The 24814-nt window shown below is 35.2% G+C and overlaps 1 protein-coding gene across 5 annotated transcripts; it reads left to right on the forward strand.

Moving 5' to 3' along the window:
• Positions 1–3837: 3837 nt before the first annotated feature.
• LOC140750974 (uncharacterized) lies at positions 3838–22906 on the forward strand. 5 transcript variants are annotated; one of them, XM_073084749.1, is made up of 10 exons: positions 3838–4086; positions 4610–4932; positions 5490–5742; positions 6438–6772; positions 15812–15996; positions 18267–18392; positions 19242–19350; positions 20413–20553; positions 21400–21564; positions 21979–22906. In XM_073084749.1, exons 2-9 carry the CDS (start codon positions 4641–4643, stop codon positions 21543–21545), a joined length of 1587 nt encoding a protein of 528 aa, XP_072940850.1. In that variant the 5' UTR covers positions 3838–4086; positions 4610–4640; the 3' UTR covers positions 21546–21564; positions 21979–22906. The 5 variants fall into 5 exon arrangements, with proteins under 5 accessions (XP_072940850.1, XP_072940849.1, XP_072940848.1 ...); XM_073084748.1 differs by lacking the exon at positions 3838–4086 and having other exon boundaries at positions 4498–4932; XM_073084747.1 differs by lacking the exons at positions 3838–4086; positions 4610–4932; positions 5490–5742; positions 6438–6772 and adding exons at positions 10465–10717; positions 11293–11889.
• The last annotated feature ends 1908 nt before the right edge of the window (positions 22907–24814 follow it).

Below are 24814 nucleotides of genomic sequence, written 5' to 3' on the forward strand. Positions count from 1 at the left end.
TCAACTTCAGCTTCGATGAAAATACTATCTAGATAGTATATAGTTATATTTTAATTTCTATTTGACGCATTCGGAAGAGTATGCATAACTAGTATAGTATCATACGGCATAACAGCCACTCGCCCTCCCATGCACTAATCTGACCGAGCGGAGGCGGCTGCGCGAATCGCGTGCGCAGGGATATCGATCGCCCTCACCCCACTCTATGCCTGTGTGCGTCCATCCCTCGTAGTACATAACTATGTACCCATCCAATACCGATATGTAATGGTACATAGCATGACGCAAATCTATAGCGAACAGATCAGTTATAGAGCTACTGCTTGGTATGGCTTTGATAGTTTTTAAAGAGAATTTGTTTTGGATAAGTTTTACGCGGGCTTAATGCATATGGACCTTAAATGTATTTTTATTAAGGCATAAGTTGTAAAGCATCTTAAATGAACATAAGTAAAATTAAATACTTTACTAAGTTAATACCTACCTACTTATATAACGTTGATAAAGTCCGATAATGTAAAATTGTCGCACACATTTTTGTTCCAGCGCACTTCGCTGAAATTCACATCTTCACAATATTCGAATGCATTTAAACTAAAAAGATCTACATACTACATAAGACGTACATACTACACCTTATTTATGTCGTGTCAGGTAAACGCAGCAGTTTCCGCCTCATGATAAAAAGTTACTGCTTCTCATGAACATCTGTAATGACCTCTAAATAAGACTGAATTCTTAACAAAGTCCGTCTGAATTGCTATCCCCATAACAGGAATAAATTGAAACATGTTAGTACCTATATGACCCTATCATAGCTATTATCAGAACATAGTATTGTTGTATTGGTATTACTTAGCACTTAATATGGTAACCGTATAACAGTAAAGTATTCCGCTGCTGCCCTGGCAGGCGAACTACTCGTACTAATAGTTCTATTTAGGTACATCAATAAAAAATACATATTAATTAATATAATATTTTTCCGCGTAAACTAAAAACACTAAATTTTAATATGTTGTCAGTTGCTACGCTCAACCTGAGAGTTTTTATTGGCAAAGTTTTTCAAGATCTACACACAAGACCTACACTGAGCATTGGACTTAACCTAAACCTTTTTCGTTTGGAGACAAAACTCTTAATATAGCGTTAGTAATGGTTTGTCGTTTGATTAAAGAGTTGTTCCCACACTCATTTTGAAGGATGAACATCTTTAAAGTGCATTATACAGTGTACACTGTAATCTATATCTGTGAAGTATCTGTATCTGTAAAGGATTTGCACCTGGGAACAGAAACTACAATGCAACCAATACAATGTGGATATAATATATACATATCTACATTATATGAATATCATCGAAGCGATCGCAGCATGTCAACCCTCCAGGACAGGGTGTTCCGTAGCAAAATATCTAAACAGATGCCTACATCAGATTTCGTTGGCTACAGCTTCTTTTTTTATAATATAGGAGTAGCAGACGAGCATGCAGTCAACCTGATGGTAAGTGGCTACTGCCGCCCATGAATCTGTTATCAATCCCAGATAGGATTAGACAAGCCTACCTGAAGTCGGTCACAAATGCGCCACTACCCCTGAGGACTAAGCTCGAACGCCTCGGAAACTGTATGTCTTCCTTACTACACAATTCAAACCACAACATAGCAGCGATTAACACTGCTGTTATTAGGCAGAAATAGGTGTGGTGGTGGTTCTGTCTGTAAATGAGTTACCATGTCATGAGTCATGGCGTCTGTTTGTAAATGGGTTTTCTCATTTATATATCTGTTTATCAATAAAAATAATAACTTAATTATGTATATAAATATGTAAAATAAAACCCCATTCAATGTTATAGTTTTTGATAACAAAAGTCACAGAGCAAGACGATATAAAGTTTATGGAGTATCTACGTAACACTTCTTTGTTCTATGTACATACGTACTTTTTCGATGCATGTATTCACAGTTGAGTACCTATGTATACATGAGTACCTGCAACAGGATAGGTACATAGTACTATATAGGTATATATCCGACTACAACGCGTGGCTGTTTGCCAGAGGCAGGATTTCAGTTTGCATTGTTTACGAACTGAGAAAATATGTTTCTATTGTTTTGCTTTGGAAATTAGGGATTCAAATTTCGCAGTGTAGAATTTCCTAAATATGATTACAAGAACATGTAGCATATTTTTAATGTAAAAAGACATCAATACAAATAAAACCACCATCATCATTATCAACGCACTACTGTTCCACTTCTGGGCTTGAATGAGAAGAAATGCAATGAAGTTTAACATCCTGGACAAGTGCGAATTGGTTAATCGGTAGAATTCACATACCTTTAACAGACTTTAAAACTTTTTTTAAAGATCTCTGAAGTGTGTTTGTATTCTCCTTCGCTGTAGACATGTGATAATTAATTAATGATACGCATATAAGTTTTAAAAAATAGAGGTAGGTACAGCCTGGAATTCGAACTCCGGACGCCGATTAGATGCCGAAGCTCACTAGAGTTAGACTATCACTACTTAGTTTTATACATAGGTACAATTAAAATATTTTTTTAGAAATGATAAATACGATATGATAGACTTTACCAACTTCTTTTTTTTAATTGTTTTTATTTACTTACTTATACAAGATAGAAGTAAATGTGCAAGCATAAGCATAAGATCTTCAAGAAAAAAAAAATCTTTTGATGAAATTAAAAAAACACATTAAAAAGATTTCATTATAAGTCAAGAAATTTCCCGCGAGAGTTCATTGCAGCCTCTTTTCGTTAAGTGGAAGACTCGATCAATTTCGGCCACTTGTTAGGGTTCTGTAATTACATAATGATTCGTAATCATTTGGTTGATCTTATAACGAATATAAGTAATTACGCCATTGTTTAATTGTACTAGTTACTACTAGTACTATTAAACAAGACTACTGTCTTAACTAAAATATACCGCATTCATATACTAAGAGGAATTTGTAATTATACTTTTATAAGTAGTAATGCCAGTGACCAGTGGTTTGATAGCACTATTTCAAAACTTTCTTGCTTTGGGTGTGAGTTCAAACAAAATATACCTCTGATTTTGGTTTTATATATCTAGATAGGTAAATATTTTAATTTGGTTTGGTTTATTGCTGCTTGAGTAAACTTGAGAGTACAGTTTTCAATCCACACATGGTTAATGACATCATCGTGGATAAGTTGTACTTAAATATGGCTAACCCATAAGGGGGACAGCGGGGACTGGGTCTTAATATAAGTTAAGACCAAATCCTCGCTGTGGAATAGTAATCGGTTCATAATAATAATAAACTGCGAAGTTATATATCTACACATCTATAATAGCTAAACAATAATTAAACAAATTCAGTCCCAAATTACTTATGGCATAAATGTTTTTCTAGTTGGATACAGGTCCGTGCGCACGATTTTAAGATTCTGTTAGATGATTTAGTAAAGTTTTATTATAATTAAGTAATTTAACGTAAACCTTATAATTACATTCCTATTTACGTTTCTTAACTTAGGTATGTTTTATCTTAAATTCAAAAAAGTGCATCGTATATCATTCGTAGACTCGATCGAAAGTCATGGTTTTATTCTGCTTTGTGATGTCGGCTCTGATTTAGAGTGCATGCAAGGGTGTAGGACTGTAGGGTAGCGAACGATATAGATATAGGTGTGGAATAAAAGCAATTTGCGCGTGAACAGGGTGGCGCAGGGCATTGCGGCAGGCGGCAGGCGGGAGTCGGCGGCGGCGCCCCTCGGCGTGCCGCGGCGTGCGCAGGCGTGCGCCGCACCGACGCCGCGTGGCCGACACCGACACGCCACCCATGGATCGATGAGATAAACGCGCAACCCCGCTTTTCGCGTTAAATCAATACGACTGCCATCGATTTTAGGAGCCGCAGCCGCCGCACACCAGATCCGAGGGTCGCACGCGGTGGGTGCGCGCACGATATAGCGTGGTCCGACGCCGATTTGGGCGACGATTCGGGATATTTATTGTAGTTTTTAACGCGTAATATGGATTTTGCTAAGTTTGTCATCGATCGATCACATCCATTGCCGGTTTTGTAAGGTAATTTGTATTTACCAGGCTTTGTAATAGGTACCCAATTTATTAATTTTTCTATGACAAAAATATAGATTTTATATTATGTTTCAAATGAAAGTATTTTTTCAAGAAAATCCTTTAGTATAAAATAGCTAAATAATTTATAGTTATCGTTGGAGAATTAAATTTTGGAGTCATTTTCTCGAGGGCCGCCAGAGCCGCACGCGGCTTTTTGGACGCCGGTATTCTACCATTGTACTCAAACTCACTTCTTTCACGATTTGATATTTTATTAATTGGATATTACTTAAAATACTTATCTTTACTTATAATTTTGATAATAAATCATATTTATATTAATGATTTAAAATAATAAAAATAGTATCCTTAAATTTTTGAAAACTTATTCTATGTAAACTATTTTTTATTATCAGATCTACGATCAGTGTCACCTGTCAAATATAAAATGGAACGGCTTGTTTTAAACAAACAAAATCGAGGTTATTTCGTGATGTAAACATCGTGTAATTGTTGTGTATTTGTGTAGCTGGGTGCCGATGGAGTGAGAGTGTAGCAATATGACTTCGACGGACACATATCAGTTGAAATGGCACTCGCACAGCTCGCACCTGAACGGTTCCGTGGCGGCTTTGCTCCGCTCGGAGCGGTTCACGGACGTGGTGCTGTGCACGCTGGACGGGTCCCAGATCCCCGCGCACAAGTTCATACTGAGCTCGTGCAGTATTTACCTGAGCGCCCTGTTCGACGGGCAGCGCTCCATCACACGGATGGGCGGCATGATCTACGTCGTGCTGCCGTCTGAGATATCCACTAAAGCTCTGAAGATACTCGTGGAGTATATGTATAAAGGTGAGTGTTAACTCTCTGTGTATATATTTTGTTGTCAACAAACATAAGTAATCCTATTTGAAACTATTCCACCATAACATTGTAACAGATGTCGTTATTAACATTTTGTATTTATTCATTGATTCATTTTCTTGCTTTACTTTTATGTTAATGAATTTGTATTTTTTAAAATACATACTTGATTATAATGTGTCTTATTTAGTCATATTTTATGGAGTATTTAAATGTATGCTTAGTAAGCCCATGTTTATATGTATCAACATTGTATAAGCTGTGCATTAGTATTTTTTTTTACACAGCAATATAGCTTTCAAAGTGATAATCACTTAATGTCAAAGATATTAATATTCTTAAAATGAAATAAATAACTTTTCTTTCCACTTTATTTGTTGTCGGATACTGTTTATTTTTTTTAATTCATAACAATTTTATAATAACGTCCCGATCCCAATGAACTATGTTCATTGGAGATTAATTAGACACAGATAGATCACATGTCACTTTGTTCTACCGTCAAATATTCTATACATTCTCTTGACGGGATCCATTTTTTATAGGTGAAACAACAGTGTCAAATGAAATCTTGGACATAGTACTTAAAGCAGGAGAGATTCTCAAAATCCGAGGACTATGGAGGCAGTCGGATGAGCTCGGCGGTGATTCCACACCTGCTGAGAAGACCACCCAGGCTGCTAGCGTCAACAAGCAGGGGAAGAAGCCAGAAGAGTTGACAAAGATAGCTGTTAAGAAAGATGACAAACTGCTTAAAACATTTAATCCAACTGTGCAAACATCCACTGGAGTTACAAGGTACGGATGTTATTGTAAATTTTAATTTTGTGTTTAGATAGACTGGATAGACACATAGCAATATGTCATGGAACCAAATACATATATTAATTACATTTACAGTAGTTTTTACATATCTGTAAATCTATTGATAATAAGTGCTTTTTGCACTCAAAGCTCCACACCAAGATTTTTCATGTATCTACTGTACCTGTACAAGTACTTGGCACCCATATCACATTTGTCAATACAAACATTTTTTTCTATACACACATTGGCCTTTACAATGATGTATACAAACAAATAAGGTCTAATTTACACATTCATATTGATCGCAACCGTGGGCCCAGCAGTGGGGCAGATATGAGTTGATGGAGGTAAATTTAAGAAGTCTGTTGTACCTTTTTAAGAGAGTGTGTTCTGTGTATTTGCATAACATTGCAAATAAATAAACCAAAACTATTTTAAGAAATCTAATCTACATCTACACTATAATATTATAAAGAGGAAAACTTTGTTTGTTTGTTTGGATGTAATGAATAGGCTCAAAAACTACTGGACCAATTTTAAAAATTCTTTCACTATTCGAAAGCTACATTATCTACGAGTAGCATAGGCTATATTTTTTTTATGAAATATATTTGATAAATAGATTTTGAGGTGGTACAAAGTTTGCCAGGTCAGCTAGTAATAATATAATTCATAATTGTTCACAGGTCAATGTTCCTCAATCCTCCAAAATTGGTGTTTATTAAAACAATGGACGGGACTACCCAAGCAGCAAATATACGGCCAGTGGGTCCCAAAGGTCAGACCATCCTAGTGGCTCCCTCACCAAACGCAGACTCTTCACATGTAGCAACGGCGACCTCAACATCCAATATTACTGTGGCTTCTTCAACATCTCTGGCAGAGGATTCTGATGAAACTCCTCCTCCGCGTATATTAAGGAAGACTGGGGTAGAAAGGAAATACGGCAAGAGGCAAAAGACTGAACCCGTAGATCCTGATGATAATGCCGAGGAAACGGAAACTGCTACTAGTACCTCAAGTAAGTTTATATTTTACTTCTTCTATAATATAAAAATTTTCACTTTGCGTTATATTTTAATTTAGTTCTTGGATAAAATGTGGTATGAGAGGAAAGCTGCCAAACAAATTTCTCCTTGGCATAAACCCTTTTATAATGTACTGCTGGAGTACACTCGGCCATGCTTCTCCAATTGGTAAATTGTTGAATGTGGCCAACCTGTGTCAGATGTATTTAAACCCTTTATAAGACATAGGTTTGCAATCTCGTGTTCTAGCAGATATTCGCATTTTTTAAGTAATGAGGATTCCCTCATTTTCGCGATAATAAATATTACGCGGTATGCGCCGGAAGATTTTAAATGATTATTAGATTATTTAAATAACATAAAAGTTATTTCTGATATGTTCTTTAGAATTTCAAATTTGTTTGAAGTTCGAATCGATCAAATTATATTTTTTTTATAATCAATGAACCCTCACAGCCCCACAATAGCCCACAATAACTCTCTGCGCGTCAAACCGGTATGACGCTCTGCCACGCGGGTCATCCTTTTGTTTTTACATCCTAAATGACTACATCATAGTTTGGTAGTTTTTTTTATTACTAACTTACAATGTGAACCAAGCTCTTGTGCCGAATTGTGTGCCTAAAGCTCCCCGTATTCCCTAAGACCATCGTGTAGGTAGGGCATTGCTAGCGTGAACTATATAAAAGGTAGGTATATAAGGTTGCCTTCTTACCAAAAATGTGCGAAGTAGCTAAGCGGTATACGATGTCGAAGCTAAATTAAGCGAATTAAATGTGTAATGAAAATAAATAACTAGTCAATTAAATCTTTGATAACATATTATTATAATTACTTTTAGATAAGTAATTATTATAGAAATGAAAAAAATGGCAATGAATTAGATTTTAATAAAGTATGCCGGTCTTACCCTAACTGACCTTACTAAGTTTCTTTAGCTCTCTTTCGAAGCTCCATTTTTAACTATCATCCCTATATAGTAAACATAACTTAGCTCCCAAAGCTAAGCTTAGTGAGCGACTGTAATGTGCTATGAAAATACTTATAAGTATACTTATAGATGTACATGTCGCCGAAGCTCGCATCCCACTATTTAAAACTTGGTTCAGGTACCAAAGCCAACATAAGTTAGCAATGAAAAATAAGCAATTCTATTCGCACATTTCTGGTGGAAATGCACCTGATTATTCAAGGTTATGAGCGTGAAAGGAATTAATTAGTTATCACTTGCTTAAACGGTGATGGAAAACATCGCAAGGAAACCTACAAATCAGTGTTCTTAAATAATTGGCCAAGCGTGACTCGAACTCGCACGCTGAGGGTTCCGTAATAGCGAATTTTCATTTTTTAAATATTTATTATCATAGCAGCCATAGAAATTAATGAATTCTGAAAAATTATTTTCCTACCTAGGTAGGAAATCGTATCTATGGCGAAAATATTCTTGTATGGTGACCTCCACTTATTTTTAAGTTTTTTTTATTTTTAGTATTTTTAGTTATAGCGGTCACCATAATACATCCTCTGTAAAAAATAACGTGTCTATCTATTACAAGTTGTTCAAAAGATAGAGTCCCGTGAAAGACGGACAGCGCAGGCTTAGTAATAGTGTTCCGTTTTTACTCTTTGGGTACGGAACCCTAAAAATAGTCTCAAGGTGTCTGAAGTCCAGTATCCGCACTTGGTCAGCGCGTTCTAAACTTCTTGTTGCAATAAATAATGGGCAGCGAGGAGATCCGTACGACATCCAAGATCTGCTTGCATTAGGGTTGTCATTCGCTAAAATAAATATTGTGCGTATTGTAAAAAATACTATTTTTCTTCACAAAACGTGGCATGTTTCGCTCCAAAACAGGGCATCATTTACGTTTAAGAACAGTTAACTATGGCCAATAAATGTATTGTATATCTTAATTTTTTTGTAACTTTTCCGAAATTTATATATTTTAGTAATAATAATTTATTTTTTTAATGTGCATACAAATATTATGCATATACATATTATACATAAAATCCCTACGTGTTTTTAAATAAAAAATATGAGTTGATATAATTATGTACAGTCACGAGCATAAATATATGACTACTAGTGGTGCCCGCGGCTTCGCCCGCATTTTAAAGAAATAATATGACATACATAAAACGGAAAATTTGTACCTGCATTGGAATGACAGTGGTGCCATCTGTCGAAAATAGGTCTTACCAACTCCCCAAACCCTTGTGGGCTCTTGGATAACAACTTTGCTAAAGATCATCACTTGATCAAATGCATAGTTTCCGATTCTATAACTACTTACGAATTAAAAATTAATGAAAAAAAACCTTTTCCCATGGACTAAATTGTGAATCTAAACCATTCTCAAGTCCCCTTGAACATACACAACAATTTTTTTATAAAATAGTATACATCTGGTGGTACGGAAGCCTCCATGTGCGAGTTTGACTCGTACTTGGTGAATTATTTAAAATATCCCTATACAGGAATCGAACGAGTTCATTTTGAAAAAAAAAACATATACACCTTATATTATTCCACTATCGGATAGTGTTCCTTATACGGATTAAATTCTGGGATTAAATGACAAATTATAGGGAAAGCTTCAATTTCACCCTGTATACAACAAAAATAATATGTCCTAACGACTTTTACAATATTCTATAGATTATATAATATTAAACTAAAATGGTCACGAATATTCTGCTAAGACAAAAATATAAAAAAGAAGTTACCGCAACAGTTAATTGATACATGTAACTTTAATTATTTATATTAGCAATACCAAGTTCTACAATTAGCAATATTATGGCAGAAATAGGTTCTACGTTTTTGATATCGCTTTGATATATTTTTATCGTTAAAAAGTGGGTAGTAGATCTTTTTATCCAACGCTGTTGTGTAACGTTTCGGAATTGTTTGTAAGTTTATTATTAGAAACCTATTCAATTTTTACTATAGTATTTTCATGATGTGTTATTTTTATAATAATAAGTTCTTTTTCATAAAGTCACTGGCTGATATGATTCAATGACTTAGCATAAAAAAGAAAAAGAACGCGGCTTGACGTTCGAGTTGTATTTTGAGCCGGAATAACAAAAGTGAATAGATTAATATTGTCATATAGTTTTGCTTCGTAAGGTGGTCACAATTATTTGATCAACGTCATCATCACATATTTTTGCTGCCTATTAATGTCAGATATTTTTGCTGCGTTCTTGCAGGCAGATATTATTGAACTCGTTCTTGGGTCAAATATTTTTCCTAATTTGCCCATAGTCATATATTTATGCTCGTGACTGTACATAATTACATATCCAGTAATACACCGATAAAAATTGTATATTCATTGTTTATAATGGATTGATTATTTTTCAGTATGTAAATATATTGCACTTTCAATAAGATTACATACATGCGTGTCGTATTGATAATATACTTTTTTTAATCCACGTTGCGCTTCATAAATAATTACGTCACGTCCACATGCCGTGGAAGTCTAAGGCGCCGCGCTGGCGAATTCCACAGCGTCGGAGAAATCACGAGCGCCGGCGAACCGTAGAACTTTACGGCGCCGTAACGTGCTTTTGCGTTTTCGCCTTTATTACTATCACGCCATTCGCATCGGGTCGATGCGGCAACTCGTACCGTACCCCACCCACCCGCGTTAACCGATTCCATCGCGCCACCAGGCACCATTTCATTTTCCTACAGTTGTGTAGTAGCGTGTACGCAGAGCACTATCGAAATTCGCCAGAAAAAATGGAGGACGACATAAATCCAGAAATTTTAATCTCGCTCGTGGAAAACAGAAGTATATTGTGGGACAAGACATGCGAACAGTATAAGAATAAAATTGGGAAACTGGAAGCCTGGCGAGAAATTTGCTCTATTATTAAACCTGATTTTGTGGATTTAAATGAACAAGAAAAATTTAATTTCTGTAAGTACATATTTATTTATCAGTATTAATGTTGTTATTAAGATTATACCTGTGCCGCTGAATTCTGAAATAAAACATAACCGATTTGTGAAGAAAGGAAAATCTTGCGTTGTCCCGTCAATAGGTGCTTCTTCATTTTGACGACACGACACCGGCACAGCACCGACACGACAGGTGGAAAACCGGATATTTTTATGTTTTATAAATAACACAGCAGTAACAAATGTTTTATTCAATATTTATTGCGACTAAAATGACAATGAATCATTCTGTAACATAGTAAATAATAACAAATATCGTCAATTTTCAAAGATAACATTTTTGTTCTTGTTTTAATATTTAACATAATTAAAAATTTTAGGATTACATTCTTTCCTATAAGATCCAATACTGGCGTAGATAAAAAGGTATTCGAAGTCGATTCAACTATTTGAAAGAAAAATAATTGAAATATATTACTTGTAATTAAAACAAGTAAGCCATTATTTGGTCATTTAATGATTCATAAATGTTAACTGTCAACTGTCCCTAAATGTCGCCAAAACATTTTTGAAAATACTTTTATCCGTTTACAGGTAAATTAGTAACCACTAAATGGACTAACATAAAAGATGGATTTAATAGAGCAGAAAGAAAGGAAAAAGAAGGAAGGAGATTTGGTTCAAAGTCAGTTAAGCCTTATATTTATAAACCACAACTGAAATTTTTAGCGAAACTTAGCGAGCCTGAGAGTATGCCCGAGTCTTTTAATACTCCAGAACAAGACAATAAACCCATTCCTTCTGCGCCACTTACACATCCAATGTCAATACCTTCTACTAGTAAGAGATTAAAGATTGACAAGTCAAAGTTCCTTGATATACAGCTACGACGCGATATTAAAAATGAATCCCCACATATGTCATTTTTCAAAGGTATTCTACCTTCAATAAGTACATTTAATGAAGACGAGACTCTAGAACTTCAGGCCGACATTCTAGCTACAATACAAAGGATACGGAAGAAACGGCGGGACACGAACTACGCTGTCGATTACTATAGATATTTTTCGCGCAAACAGGAATTTCATGTACCGGTTCCAGCTGAGTTGACGCATACTCGTGTCACCTCGCCAGGATCACCTGCTCTTACGGATATGACAAACTCTACCCAGGACAGTTTTAATTTTGAGGGTATATAATTTTTCTTTGTCGTGATAATTACTAGTTAACTATTAATAAATAATTTTATTTAAGAATACTGAACTTATTTTATTATAACTTTTTGTTTTAACCTCACATGCTTTAATCATACAGCCAGTCTTTCTTCGGTTCACTTCTGAATCTATTTTGTGTTTTACGCTTCCTAAACTGTACAAATAAATCGTGAAAAAAGTTATATTAATGATATAACTTGAATAATTTAAGAGCGCGTTGTGTACGCATTACTATCCAAATCTATCCAATGTTTACCTCCCAAAGATCGAAATTTGCCATAAAAACAATACGTCGAATACATATAACTACTGATGTATGCGCTATCAATGAAAAAGTACTAAAATATGCAATTGCATATAATACGATCATAACGCTCATTCGTCACATAGACACTTATGGGAGTTATGAGCCCTTTTTTTACAATTAAATATATCTTTTTTTGTGGTTAATACAATTTTTCATTAACTAACATCATCATCATCATCAACCCATTACTGTCCCACTGCTGGGCACGGGTCTCCTCTCGGAATGAGAAGGATTAGGCCATAGTCCACCGCGCTGGCCTAGTGCGTATTGGTAGGCTTCACATACCTTTAAGATTTTTTTTTATAAATCTCTCAGGTATTATCATAATTATCACTTGCTTAAACGGTAAAGGAAAACATCGTGAGGAAACCTGCATACCTGAGAGATTAACTAACATAGATTTAAGAAAATATGTACTAACCAAATCTATGGACTGTAATAAAAGGGTCTGAATTTCTGAAATAAAGAAATATTATTAAAAATTTATTATTAAAAAAAATTAAGTTTATTTTATATTTTTTAGTTTGATCTCTATAAAAGCGTGTAGGTACTTTAGTTTTTTTTAAACTATATTTATTTTTTTATTTTTAGTTATTTCTTATAAAAGCGAGTTCTTTAGATTAATTAATTATTATTTATTGTTTAATTTATACTGCTGTTCACATTAAGCATCCACAAAACGTCATAATTATAAGGATGTATGTTGATCTCTTTCTACTGAAAAACGGAGTTACTCACTAACAAACATACAAGTGAAGCTAATATTAAGCGTGTAAAAATAATACAAGCTGTACATAATATCTTGTCCTATTGATCTCGTGTGCTTTTGACAGTCTGACCAAAAACGATAATCATATTAAGAACATAATATAAAAAAGTTTTCATCTGAGATGCGCTGCTACTCCTTAGGACTAAAATGATCGCCTCATATTATAAATCCCCCGTTGAACGATACTGATTCTACCATTTCAAGGTCGTAGAATATTTTATGGTTGGACTCCATGTGTATAAATCGTGCCAAACTTCTAGCCCGCTTCGAACAATGCGTGATTCGCGTCGCAGAAGCAAATAAAAGGTATCTGAGGGACGAGGGCGGCGGGTGGCGGGGGGTCCCGCCGGCACAGTTCCGCCGCTCGCTATGATTGCGAGCTAGTGTGCGTTCAGCGTTTCTCCGGATTTTACACGTGCTTGTTTTCGTAGCAAAGTACAGTCGCCCACATTACGTTGTTTTGTTTTTGTAATTCCTATATTTTATTTGTTTCGTTTTAATTGTTATCGAGAAGTTAAAATGCCTAAACGCAATGCGGTTTTACATCGGCAAACAAGAAAAATGATCTATAATGTTTCAAGATTTATGCAGACAGAAGCGGACGGAGGGATAAAAATAAACATTAATCACGTACAAAAAAGAGTTGCAGCAGCTACTGGAGTTTCAACGCGAACAGTACGCAGAATTAATGCAGAAGCCAATAACGCGGAACTTCTTGTAGTATTTCGAACACCTGGCAAGAAGAGGTCAGGGAAAAAAAATACCAATATTAATAGTTTTGACGAAAGCGCAATTAAAAGATGTGTTCACAATTTTCATAATACGGAAAAAAAATTGCCAACAGTTGGAAGCCTTTTAAGAAAGTTACAAGATGAGTTCAACTTTCAAGGTTCTCCAACTAGTTTACGCAGAATTTTAAAACGCTTGGGGTTCCAATGGAAAAAAACAGCAGATAACAGGAAAATTGTTATTGAACAAAGCAATATACGCTTGAAACGAATAGAGTTTCTGCTGCAAATTGCACGTTATCGCGGGGAGGGAAGACCAATCATTTACACTGATGAGTCGTACGTCGAGTCGCCACAACTAGGTCCGAAGGAAGGAATAAAAAAGAAAAAATCAAAAGGGCAACGTGTGATAATTGTACATGCCGGCTCCAGAGCTGGTTTTGTACCAAATGCTCTGCTTTTGTTTAAAGCCGGGACAAAGAGTGGGGATTACCAAGACAAGATGAATTTTCAAAACTATGAAAAATGGCTTAAAACGCAGTTGATTCCCAATCTTCCTCCCAGGTCAGTTGTGGTTGTTGATAATGCATCCTATCATAATAAAAAAGAAGATCACTGTCCCGCCTCAAACGGTCTTAAATCTGATATGCAGGCATGGCTTCGTGAGAAAGGAATAAGTTTTAGTCCCGAGATGCTAAAACCCCAACTGTATAAACTGATTCTGTTAAATAAGGAGAAAAATATTAAGTTTAATATGGACCATATGCTCGAAGAGTACGGTCATACAGTTTTACGGCTTCCACCCTATCATTCGGATCTGAATCCTATAGAAATGGCTTGGTTAGCAATAAAAGGATATGTTGCGAACAAAAATATAAATTGGAATATAAACAAAGTTATGGATCTGATAAGAGAAAAATGTGACATGATGGGTGAACCTGAGTGGATGGAACTATGCGCAAAAGTGGAAAGTATTGAAGACGAATACAGAACAAGTGATCACGTAATAGATGCACTAACCGATGAAATTATCATTAGAGTCAGTGAAAATGAGTCGGAATCCGAAACTGAGGAGGAGACAGAATCGAGTGAAGACGACAGTGAAGTCGAGCCTTGTTCTAGCACATCCACTTGGAATTTTTATGCAGGTGTATAACCGTTGTAATTTTTAAAATATTTAATAACTTAAAAAATATTTAATAACTTAAATAACTTAAAAATATCTAATAACTTAAAAATAACTAGTTACCTAGTTACTCGCTTTACACATATATAAGACAACATACATTTCAAACTAACTTTCTAATAATTCGGGCTTCGCCCGCGTGGTTTTGGTTTTTTGTGTGAACCACGTGGGCGAAGCCGCGAGCTACGGCTAGTGTAGAATGTGTTAGTACCATTAAATAATATATAATAACTATTTTATAACTCATGTTTTGTCAAAAATAAATAATGTTCCTTCGTTTTTCCTTTCTTATTTTTTTTTTACTCTGACAGTATTTTTTGCATATATGTATATAAATGTTGCGCTAATTCTGTTTATGTAATCGGCGGCTCCCTCTATGAAAAGCTTTTTGTAATAAGGAATATTTAGATGACAAAGTTATATGTTACAGAACGTCACTCTGAGGTCGAGAAATGCATAAGTCAAATTTTTTTATAAAAAAATGTTACTTATGCATTAGCTTTGACTGCCGTTTTGAAATATTGCCCTAATAGTGAACAGTGTCACAACTTAACCTTTCACGCGATAAAATATTAAAAATGTTACAAGGAAATATATGCCTGACTGTACGTACACCTGCGCGTAGCAACTGCAGAGCGGATTAGACGTTTGGCGCGCTCTATAACTAAGAGATGATGTGTTGTGTTTCAACTTTAATTACGGCTCTCTAAACACTACATACTTATCCGAGACGTTCCAGAATTTATTCCTTAGAAGACTTAGTCCTCAAGGGTATCAACGCACCTGTGGCCGATCTATGGTAGGATTGTAATCTTATCTGGGATTGATGATTGATAACAAATGTCCACGTGACCTGCTTAATTGCATAAAAACTTCTAACATGGTTGTCATATCAATGTTTATTTGCAGAGAAATCAAGCCAAAGCTCGAAGGAGCCGGACGCGACGATGGAGGTGCACATAAAGGACGAGCCCGCCGAGTGGGACACTAAGAGCATCGAGGACGCGGACCAGTCCATCGCGGAGATGTTCCACAGCGAGATGAGCGTCAAGCCCGAGCCGTCTGATGACGCGGACAGCGAGGACGAGAGCCTGGTGAGTTTGTGAATGAATAGACATTTAGTTGATTGTATCAGGGGTTACTTTGCGGAAATCCATGCTATCAAGTTAAGATTAAAACTACTTCGCAACAATCCGCTACAATTTGTATGATGATATATATATTTTAATCCCATGCAGTATGTACCACCCTCTCTCCACAAAGGATGCGCGCAGATGTAAAAAAATAAAAATATACACCACCATACATATCACCACCAACACGTGTTGGTTTGCATACATATTTGTAGCGGATTGTTGCGAAGTAGTTTTGATCTCAACTTAATGAATAGACACTGTCAGAAGTATTGGGAGATTCGTAAATAAAAACCGTCTTAGCCCGTTGGCAGTCAGTAACATAATGATTTATTCCTTTGTAGTCTCTTAGATCTACATTATAATAACTTCTTACAACTAGTTTCTTGGCTATGTATGTTATCTACAGGTTATTAGTACATATATCTAATTATAACAAGTACATAGCTTACTCTATATGACACCATATTTTATGGTACACTCACAATACAGGTCTGTGGGTACACTATACTATACTATATTATAATATGTAATACTATTCAGTAATCTTATTCTAGTTAACATTCCTTTATAGTGTAGCTTAAATTTGCAGTTCATGATTGCCATTAAATACATATTAAGTACGTCTATTTTTAACACGCTTTTATTAGTTTCACCTGTATGTATGTTTGTTGGTTTGTGTGTAACTAGCTGAACTGAGGGTTCTAATCCACGGTGAAAAAAATGTTTTTCGGCAAAGGAGACTGAACCAATTCCATACATTTCTGGGCCCGAATGTACCAAGATAAAAATGGTGTCAATTTAAAGGTTCCTAGTTAGTAGTCCCTCACTGGAAATTCTATAGGTTTCTACTATCTGAGAGCTGAAATAGTGGAGGCTTAGTAAAATTGAGGTTGTATTGCAATCTTGAATTATCACATGTTACCTGAAGTCCAAAAGATGGTTTTAAAAATTATTTATTGTTATATGCAATATGAATTCAATTAAAAATGTTTGTCAAGTCACATGGATTAACGTAAGTCATATGTTGGGGTCAGGTATTATGAAGTAATAGAGTGGTGCAGAAGGATAGAATATCTGAGTAATAAAACAACACGTTTAAACATATTTTATTGTTCTTCAATAATAATTAAAATGTCATCAAGAAATTGTGCAGGGGAACAATATCTTGGTAGCTAGCCCAAACCAAACGCTGAACATCTAATTCTATATCTAATTAACAAGCCGGCGATAAAGTCACCAACAACAATTCCAAGTCAAACGTGTGAACGATCTTTGGTGTCCAATGAAAGCCAGGGTCGGAGTCCCTAAAACAGAGCCCTAGTCGGCGTAAATTGAAAATAATTGCAAAGGAACTAACACAAAGGGAATTAGAGCAAATGGTAACTGTCAAAAGTTTCGAAGTGTCAAGTGTGAGTAGATATGATAGACTATAATAATACAATACTGATTTAAATCGATTAGAAATCAATAATAATATTATTAATTATTGTTTAGTTTATTGTTGTTGTATTATGAAATTTTAATTATATTGTATTATGATGCGTGTGATGCCGTTGTGTATGCTGCATTTATTTACATGTAGTGCAAAGGTTTTCTTTTCTTTAAATGTCTAATCGATTATTCAACAACGAATCGATTATGCCATGTAAAACATTTTTTTTTTTATATTTGTCCGCTTCCAGATTGAGTATAGATAATTTTATATAAAATATATGACCAGTTTTTTTAAACTATATCTCCACTTGTTACATTTAGGCCCACCATGTTCATTCTCCTTTTTACAATAAATCGAATTAAAAAATGAAAATAAATATAGTTTAAGTAAGTTTTGTAATTGAAGGAAGTAATTAAATGGCTTAAACGGATGACAGTTCTGTCAGCCGTTTAAGCCATTTACCGGCTGGCCATGGCAGCCATTAAACGGCTGACGGTTCTGTCAGCCGTTTAATGGCTGCCATGGTGTAACACGCAACAATGCCGACATGCGCAGGTAAGTAAAGCAAAAACACGAAATCGAAGAAAAAGTGCGGAGAAATATCGTTTCATTCGTAAATGATCTAAAAACTACATTTTTTTAATATTATTCAAACACGAAAATAGATGACAGTAACAATTTCAATTGTCAAAACTGGTTATATTTTCTTGTTAGGAGTGAGTAATCTTTACTAACCTATACTGTTTTCTAAGGTTATTTCCATGATACTATAAGGTAATATCGTGTTCGACAGATCTACAGTCCGCTGGCGTGCGAGCTGTGCGCGGAGGTGTTCACGGTGCCGGCGGCGTGGGTGCGCCACGTGCAGGGACACTCCAACTACGACCAGAACTCGCGCAAGCGGAAACTGCGCTCCAGCGTACGTTTTTTTATTTTAATCTTTACTAGCTGACCCGGTAAACTTTGTACCGCCTCAGAATCTGTTTGTGAAATATATTTTATATTTACTCACCTTTTAAACCTTCCCTGGACTTCCACAAATTATTCTAAACTAAAATTAGACAATTCGGTCCAGCCGTTCTCGAGTTTTAGCGAGACTAACGAACAACAATTGCTTTTTATATATATATATAGATAATAAAAAAATAGGAGTAGCAGACGAGCATGCAGTCAACCTGATGGGAAGTGCCTACTGCCGCCCATGTACTACTTGAGGTCGGCCACAGATGCGACGCTACCGCTGAGGGCTAAGCTGGAACGCCTCGGAAAAGTATGCCTCCCTTACCACACTCTTCAAACCGGAACACAGCAGTGCTTAACACTGCTGTTATGAGGCAGAAATAGGTGTGGCGGTGGTGCCGCCGGAGTCGAACCACAATGGGTTCTACATACTCAATTTTGATTTATACTATCTTCTTTCTTTGCTCCAATAATCAACATAGGGTTATTATATGTATTTATCAATTATTCAGAATTATATTTGTTTATCTAGAGTTGCGTAATGGTTAAGAAACTATGCCTCTTGGTCTAAGGGTCCGAGTTTCAAATGCCAGGCACGCCTGATTTTTCAACATGTTATGTGCGTATTAAAAAATGATGATCACCTGCTTAAACGGTGAAGGAAAACATCGTGAGGAAACCTGCATACCTGAGAGATTTACAAAAAAAAACTGTAACCTATGTGTATTCTACCAATATATACTTGGCCAGCGTGGTGGGCTATGTCCTAAATAGATGATGAGGATAACGGTATCTGTTTATCCCACAGGGTAGCGACGACGACTCGGTGGTGCTTCTGCGTTGCGATCTCTGTCAGAAGCACTTCTTGAACCCAGCTGAATGGGTTCGACACATTCAGAACACGCACACGGAAACAGGTACATTTTATTATAATTTATTAAAAAAAACTTGTCGAAGTAAGACTGTGACGTTTTAGCTGCATACATGGAAAAGGTGAATAATATCAATGAAACAAAACGACAGTCGTAAATAATATATGATATGTTATTTACAAAAATAAAAATCAATTCAATATTTTGAATTTTTTACCAATACAAAAATGTAATTATTTAGATATTGTCCTCGTTGGGATTCGAACCTGGAACTCTCTTATAATATCTTATGTCTGGTAATATGACCTTTAGTTCTGGTGAGTCGTCACTATTACATGATTAGTCATTAGACGATAGTGGCAGCATAATCTTCACACTAAATTTTGCCTTTAGCAGCATTTTTTGTAAATTGGTGGTATGGAACTGCAGGCATATGTGTCAACATTTTTAAATGTAACTAAATCTGGTGGGCTATTCAGCATTTTCTTGTTGGACAACAACCTATTTTTAACAATCTAGTGTAATTTACTTTTATATTTAATTAATTGTAGTAATTATTACTTAGAGTAAATAATAATTAGTATTTATTTATATTACTAACATAGCTGAATACTGATTGTTATGTACGTGGCTAATTCTCGACATACGCGGCGTCTAAATATTGTAATTAAATAACATTTTCTTTTATAATAATATTTACACCTGGTTATGTTTTTCATGTGCTTAGCCGTGTCTATCTTTTAGTTATCTGTGACACAACACTGACCCCGCTACACTCATGATAATCACTTCAGTTATGTTCTGTGAAAATAGATCCATGTGATGCTTTGTTTATCTGTACCCTGCACTTTTGAATTTCGAACGGGGTGGGTTGCGAGATTTTGATAGCCGTGCCGCGCTAAAAATATTGTAATGTCAATTTGACAGAACCATTGATGTCATTCCATGTTTCTTACTTCGCGCCATCTACGCAGATTATCGAGCTACCCTCCCCATTCGGAATTCTTCACTCGAAATTTTGAATTCTCCCGCAGTATGACCAGAGCATTGCACGTTACAATATGTATGGACCCATATCTAAATGTTCGTTCGGTGTCGGTTGTCTAGAATTGGCCAATGCAAACAAGAGTGCCCCACCAAAACGTCACAATCGTTTCACAGAGGGCGTACAGAACAAGACGTGTACCCACTGCAACAAAACATTCCCATCTCACGCATCGATGCTCATACATATGCGTACGCATACAGGTAAATATTATTTTATTTTACTAAGTATGATATAGTAAGGACATGTTGAATTGTTAACATCGACTATGTCAGTTGTGTTAGCAAGGTTGTTTGCAAGCGTGACGTATGTCTTAGCACTAGCCGGGTAGCATATATCTATGATTAGTTTCGGAAATTAATCGGCCATGAAAGTGCACTTTATAATTTTGGCCTCCTTATTTAAATTCTACCAAACTAAAAGCAGCTAAGCAAAGTTAAGTGAAGTGTTTAGAATAATGTCTTTAAATGATAAATTATAGTCATTGTCCTTAAATAGCTATTCCACTTCGTGGAATTCTTCATTAATAATTATTGATACATGTCAGCTCCTTAAATTTATGAACCTACCTGAACTGAAAATTGTAGTAATACTAAAAAGATGAGATAATTTATAGTGCGTTTTTTCGTGGTAAAAATATGCAAATTCAAACTGCACATGTTGCAAACTGCTGCGTGTCTTATGAATATGGTTGAGTTGCCAAGTAATTTTATATTTTTGACATAAAGCCTTCTTTAGATATTACTAACGGCTATATCACATGCGCAAGTTATGACACCGCATTTTTTTTGTTTACGAGGAGAAAACCTTTAAAAGGTACCTGGTGTTGTGGGAGTGACGCAGGGTTATGTGGGATTCTTACCGCATTGGTTTAACCTTCAAAAGGTACCTGGTGTTGTGGGAGTGACACAGGGTTATGTGGGATTCTTACCGCATTAAAACCACCACGACTTCGCATGGTTGCACGTCGCGATGTCGCGTCGTGGACTTGCGTTACGCGTGTTTTTTAGCCATATATCAGCTGTTAAGTGTATTCCGTTGTGTACCAGGTGAGAGGCCGTTCATCTGCGGCCTGTGCAACAAGGGCTTCAGCGTGAAGTCGAACCTGGTGCGGCACCTGCGCACCCTGCACGACCACCAGGAGAGCCCGCCGCGCGACGAGCCCGGGCCCTCCGAGGTCAAGCGCGAGACGTGAGCCAGGGGAGGGGGGGCAGGTGGGTACCGCTGATACTGTGACGTCACGCGGCTGGGCGGCACGACCACCGAGAGCCACCCCGATAACCAGCCTACACCAGAAAATAGAAAGAGTGCGCGTTTATAATTGTACGGTGTACACGCGCAAGAAGTGACATCCTTACAAATTAAAATATATGTAAAATTATTGGTACATGTTATGTAAAATCGTAATCTTATCTACAACAATTTTCATGATGATTGTATCTCTTCGACGTAACTGATTCCGGTACAAAAATAATTTTAGCAATTTCTAGGGAAATATAATTTCAAAACAAGTAACTTCAAAAACTGACAAAATAATTCCTCCCTCGGATATATCCTTGTAGCTGCAAAAATATGACCAATTGACCCATGAGCAACGATTAAAAATAAAACCTGTTATCCGCTATCAGGTAGAGGACGCGGGCGGCGCGGCGGGCGCGCGGCGGCGGACGCGCTCAAGAAGCAGAGCTACTCGCTGTTCCTCAAGCAGCGCGCCGTGCTCTTCTCCGCCAAGAAGTGGAAGTAACGCGACACCCGGCGACGGTTGAACCACACACTATAATTGTTTCATGTCCCAAAATATTCGACCCGTGACACGAAACGACATGTGACAAAAGTTTAAAATTAAATAAGGAAAACCAAACTTTAAAGTATGCCTCTAAAGATATACCATTATTTTTTTAAGATGTTTTAAATTAATAACGAAAACCAAACTTTAAAATATGCCTCTAAGAATATACCGTTACTTTTTTAACCAGAAATTGAAATTGCCGTCTCGATTAAATCAGGTTTTGTAAAACTACACTTAAAATAATTATTTAAGTCAAGAAAAATTAAGACTTATTTTTACTATTTTAAGACAATTTTTTTCTACATTTTTTGCGTTCATGTCGGGGCTACATTTTTTGTTTCAATCTTACAACTACATTGGTTCTGCATCCAAAATAAAGTAGCAATTGTAATGAATCTATCATTTGCTAATGTTTTAAACACTGAATAAACTCGTATTCTTAGCCAGATAAATAGCAGACCAGTAATTCTTTAATATTCTACACTGATCTTAGAAGTTAATAATAATGTTTTACACCCTAAGAATTATTTGTATTGTTTGAAAATAATGTTTTTCGTTAAATTTCTTCAATAGATTGCAGTACAATATTGTAGTTCTGTATAAAATTTTCAAGCTATAAAATAATTTGATGATTACCTTACGCTCAATGTAGTAAATATAATTTCAGTTTTAATTTATAATTCATTATATATTTGTACCAAATATTATTTTGTATATGATGTAATAAATATTTCATAAATAAAATTGGCAAATATCATTCTAAATGATTCACTATGTTTCAACAAAATAATCGGTGTAATTTGTAGTGTGCATTTTGACATTTTTAATTAACTCCTCTCTCATGTAACTAACTGGTAAAATAATTGTTAACAGTACTAACTTACTTGGGTAGTTGTAACATAATAATAGTATTATGCTTATTTAACTCATCTCTTGCAATAATATAAACGATTGTTCTATTAGTAAATTTTTCCTTATACTCGACGTTTTATATTGAACATGTATTTGGAAAAAATACATATTATTTAATAAAAATCAAAAACCTATTTAATAAATAATACTATTCAATAAATTATAAATTTAACCTTATTTATTTTTAAACTAAAATGTTACTATAATTAGTTGTAAAGTTAACTTTACTTTAAATTCAAACTACTCGTTAAAAAGTATTAAACATTCGAGTATAAGGGAAAATGATTGTACAGTATTCTGTCGCCTTTCTGTACGTCTATAAAACAAACTAACACTTAGCATAACTATCAAAATATTTCGCTATTGCTTTCTGTATTGTATTCATTAAAACATTAGTTATAAGTTCGTGGTTCCAACCGTCGTTTTAATAATATTTGAACTAACGAATTTGTTACATGTGTGAAATGGAAAACTATGCTTAGATCGCCCACACATATTCGTTTTTCAGAGAGAAATTGCGTTTGACTGATATATAAACGATCGAAAAATAAATGGAAGCATCCTTGTTGGAGAACTGATTCTGAAATTAAGCCCAGTAAACGAATGTATGAGGCCGTTCTAAATTTAGTTTTGTTGTCACATTCGTATTATGTTGGTTTGAATGTATTGTGGAATTTTGGCACTTTGCATTTTTTATAAAGCAACATAACGTTATCCCGTGATAATTTAAATTCTATTAATATGTGCATTACAAAAAACCGTTATACTAATTTCAACGCCTGCGAATATTTAGACCACAAATTGTCTGATTGCATTGTTGCGACCAAATAATAACTATTAGGGCTATTTATGATAAGCTTGTAATTCCTTTTAAATTGTGCATCGTGTACGAGTCACCTATTTAAGTCTATATAATACGGTCAGTATGGTTGCTTAATGGACGTGGTATTTACGACTCAAAACATATAAAAAATAATACAGATTTGGTAAAAATCAGCCATTATGAAATTGTTAAACGGGGCTTATAAAATGCATAGTGTTACAAATTCAAGTGGTCAGTCGCAAGGGTAGCGGTGTACGAACACTTCATTTTCCTGCCCACCCTCCTTTGGTATTTTAAATATTTTTAATATATTCAACTTGCTATGAGTGACTTATTTTTTATAATCTAGTTGTAATATTTTAGTATCTCGACTTCGATGTAGCTATGTTAGGTTAGGTTAGAATTCTCAATTTTATTTTCATATTTTGCCCATGTACGAAATATAATAATGTACGGGAAAATACATTAATATTAAGTAAATATTTAACCCTACAATTGAAATTTAGGTTTGCGTGTATTTATCTTTATAAATTAAGAGTTAATTGTCTCAAAATATATATAATCCGCGGATTCGAAATAAAGATATTGCTATGATGTTTTAATACTAAAATCTTAAATAATCTAATTAGACTAGGGTAGAAGCCTTTAAAAATAATAAAAAGTGAAATAAAATTGTAGTAGGATGAAACCCATTAGAAAAGGAGGGGAATATTATAAAAATGAAGGGAATAATCAGTGCTTTATATCCAATTTAATTTCAATGTGTGGAAAGAATATTTATTATGTATCAATGGTATGGTAACTCATTTCAATAGCAGTTTGCCAATTCATAGGGATAACATATTAGACCATTACTACAATTGATTCGAATTGAACAATAACGTCTCCTTGATTTCGAATGTAATGGCAATATTTTATACAAAAAAAAAACTACGACAAA

The sequence above is a fragment of the Epargyreus clarus genome, unplaced genomic scaffold (assembly GCF_041222505.1).
Source record: "Epargyreus clarus isolate Ecla_fem2 unplaced genomic scaffold, WU_Ecla_fem_2.2 ptg000021l, whole genome shotgun sequence".
NCBI classification, from domain to species: domain Eukaryota; kingdom Metazoa; phylum Arthropoda; class Insecta; order Lepidoptera; family Hesperiidae; genus Epargyreus; species Epargyreus clarus.

Coding starts and splice junctions, on each gene's coding strand:
- LOC140750974 (XM_073084745.1), top strand. CDS start 13,508: ATGCCTAAACGCAATGCGGTTTTACATCGGCAAACAAGAAAAATGATC. Junction 15,997..18,266: donor ACAGCGAGGACGAGAGCCTG/GTGAGTTTGTGA, acceptor CGTGTTCGACAG/ATCTACAGTCCGCTGGCGTG. Junction 18,393..19,241: donor AGCGGAAACTGCGCTCCAGC/GTACGTTTTTTT, acceptor TTTATCCCACAG/GGTAGCGACGACGACTCGGT.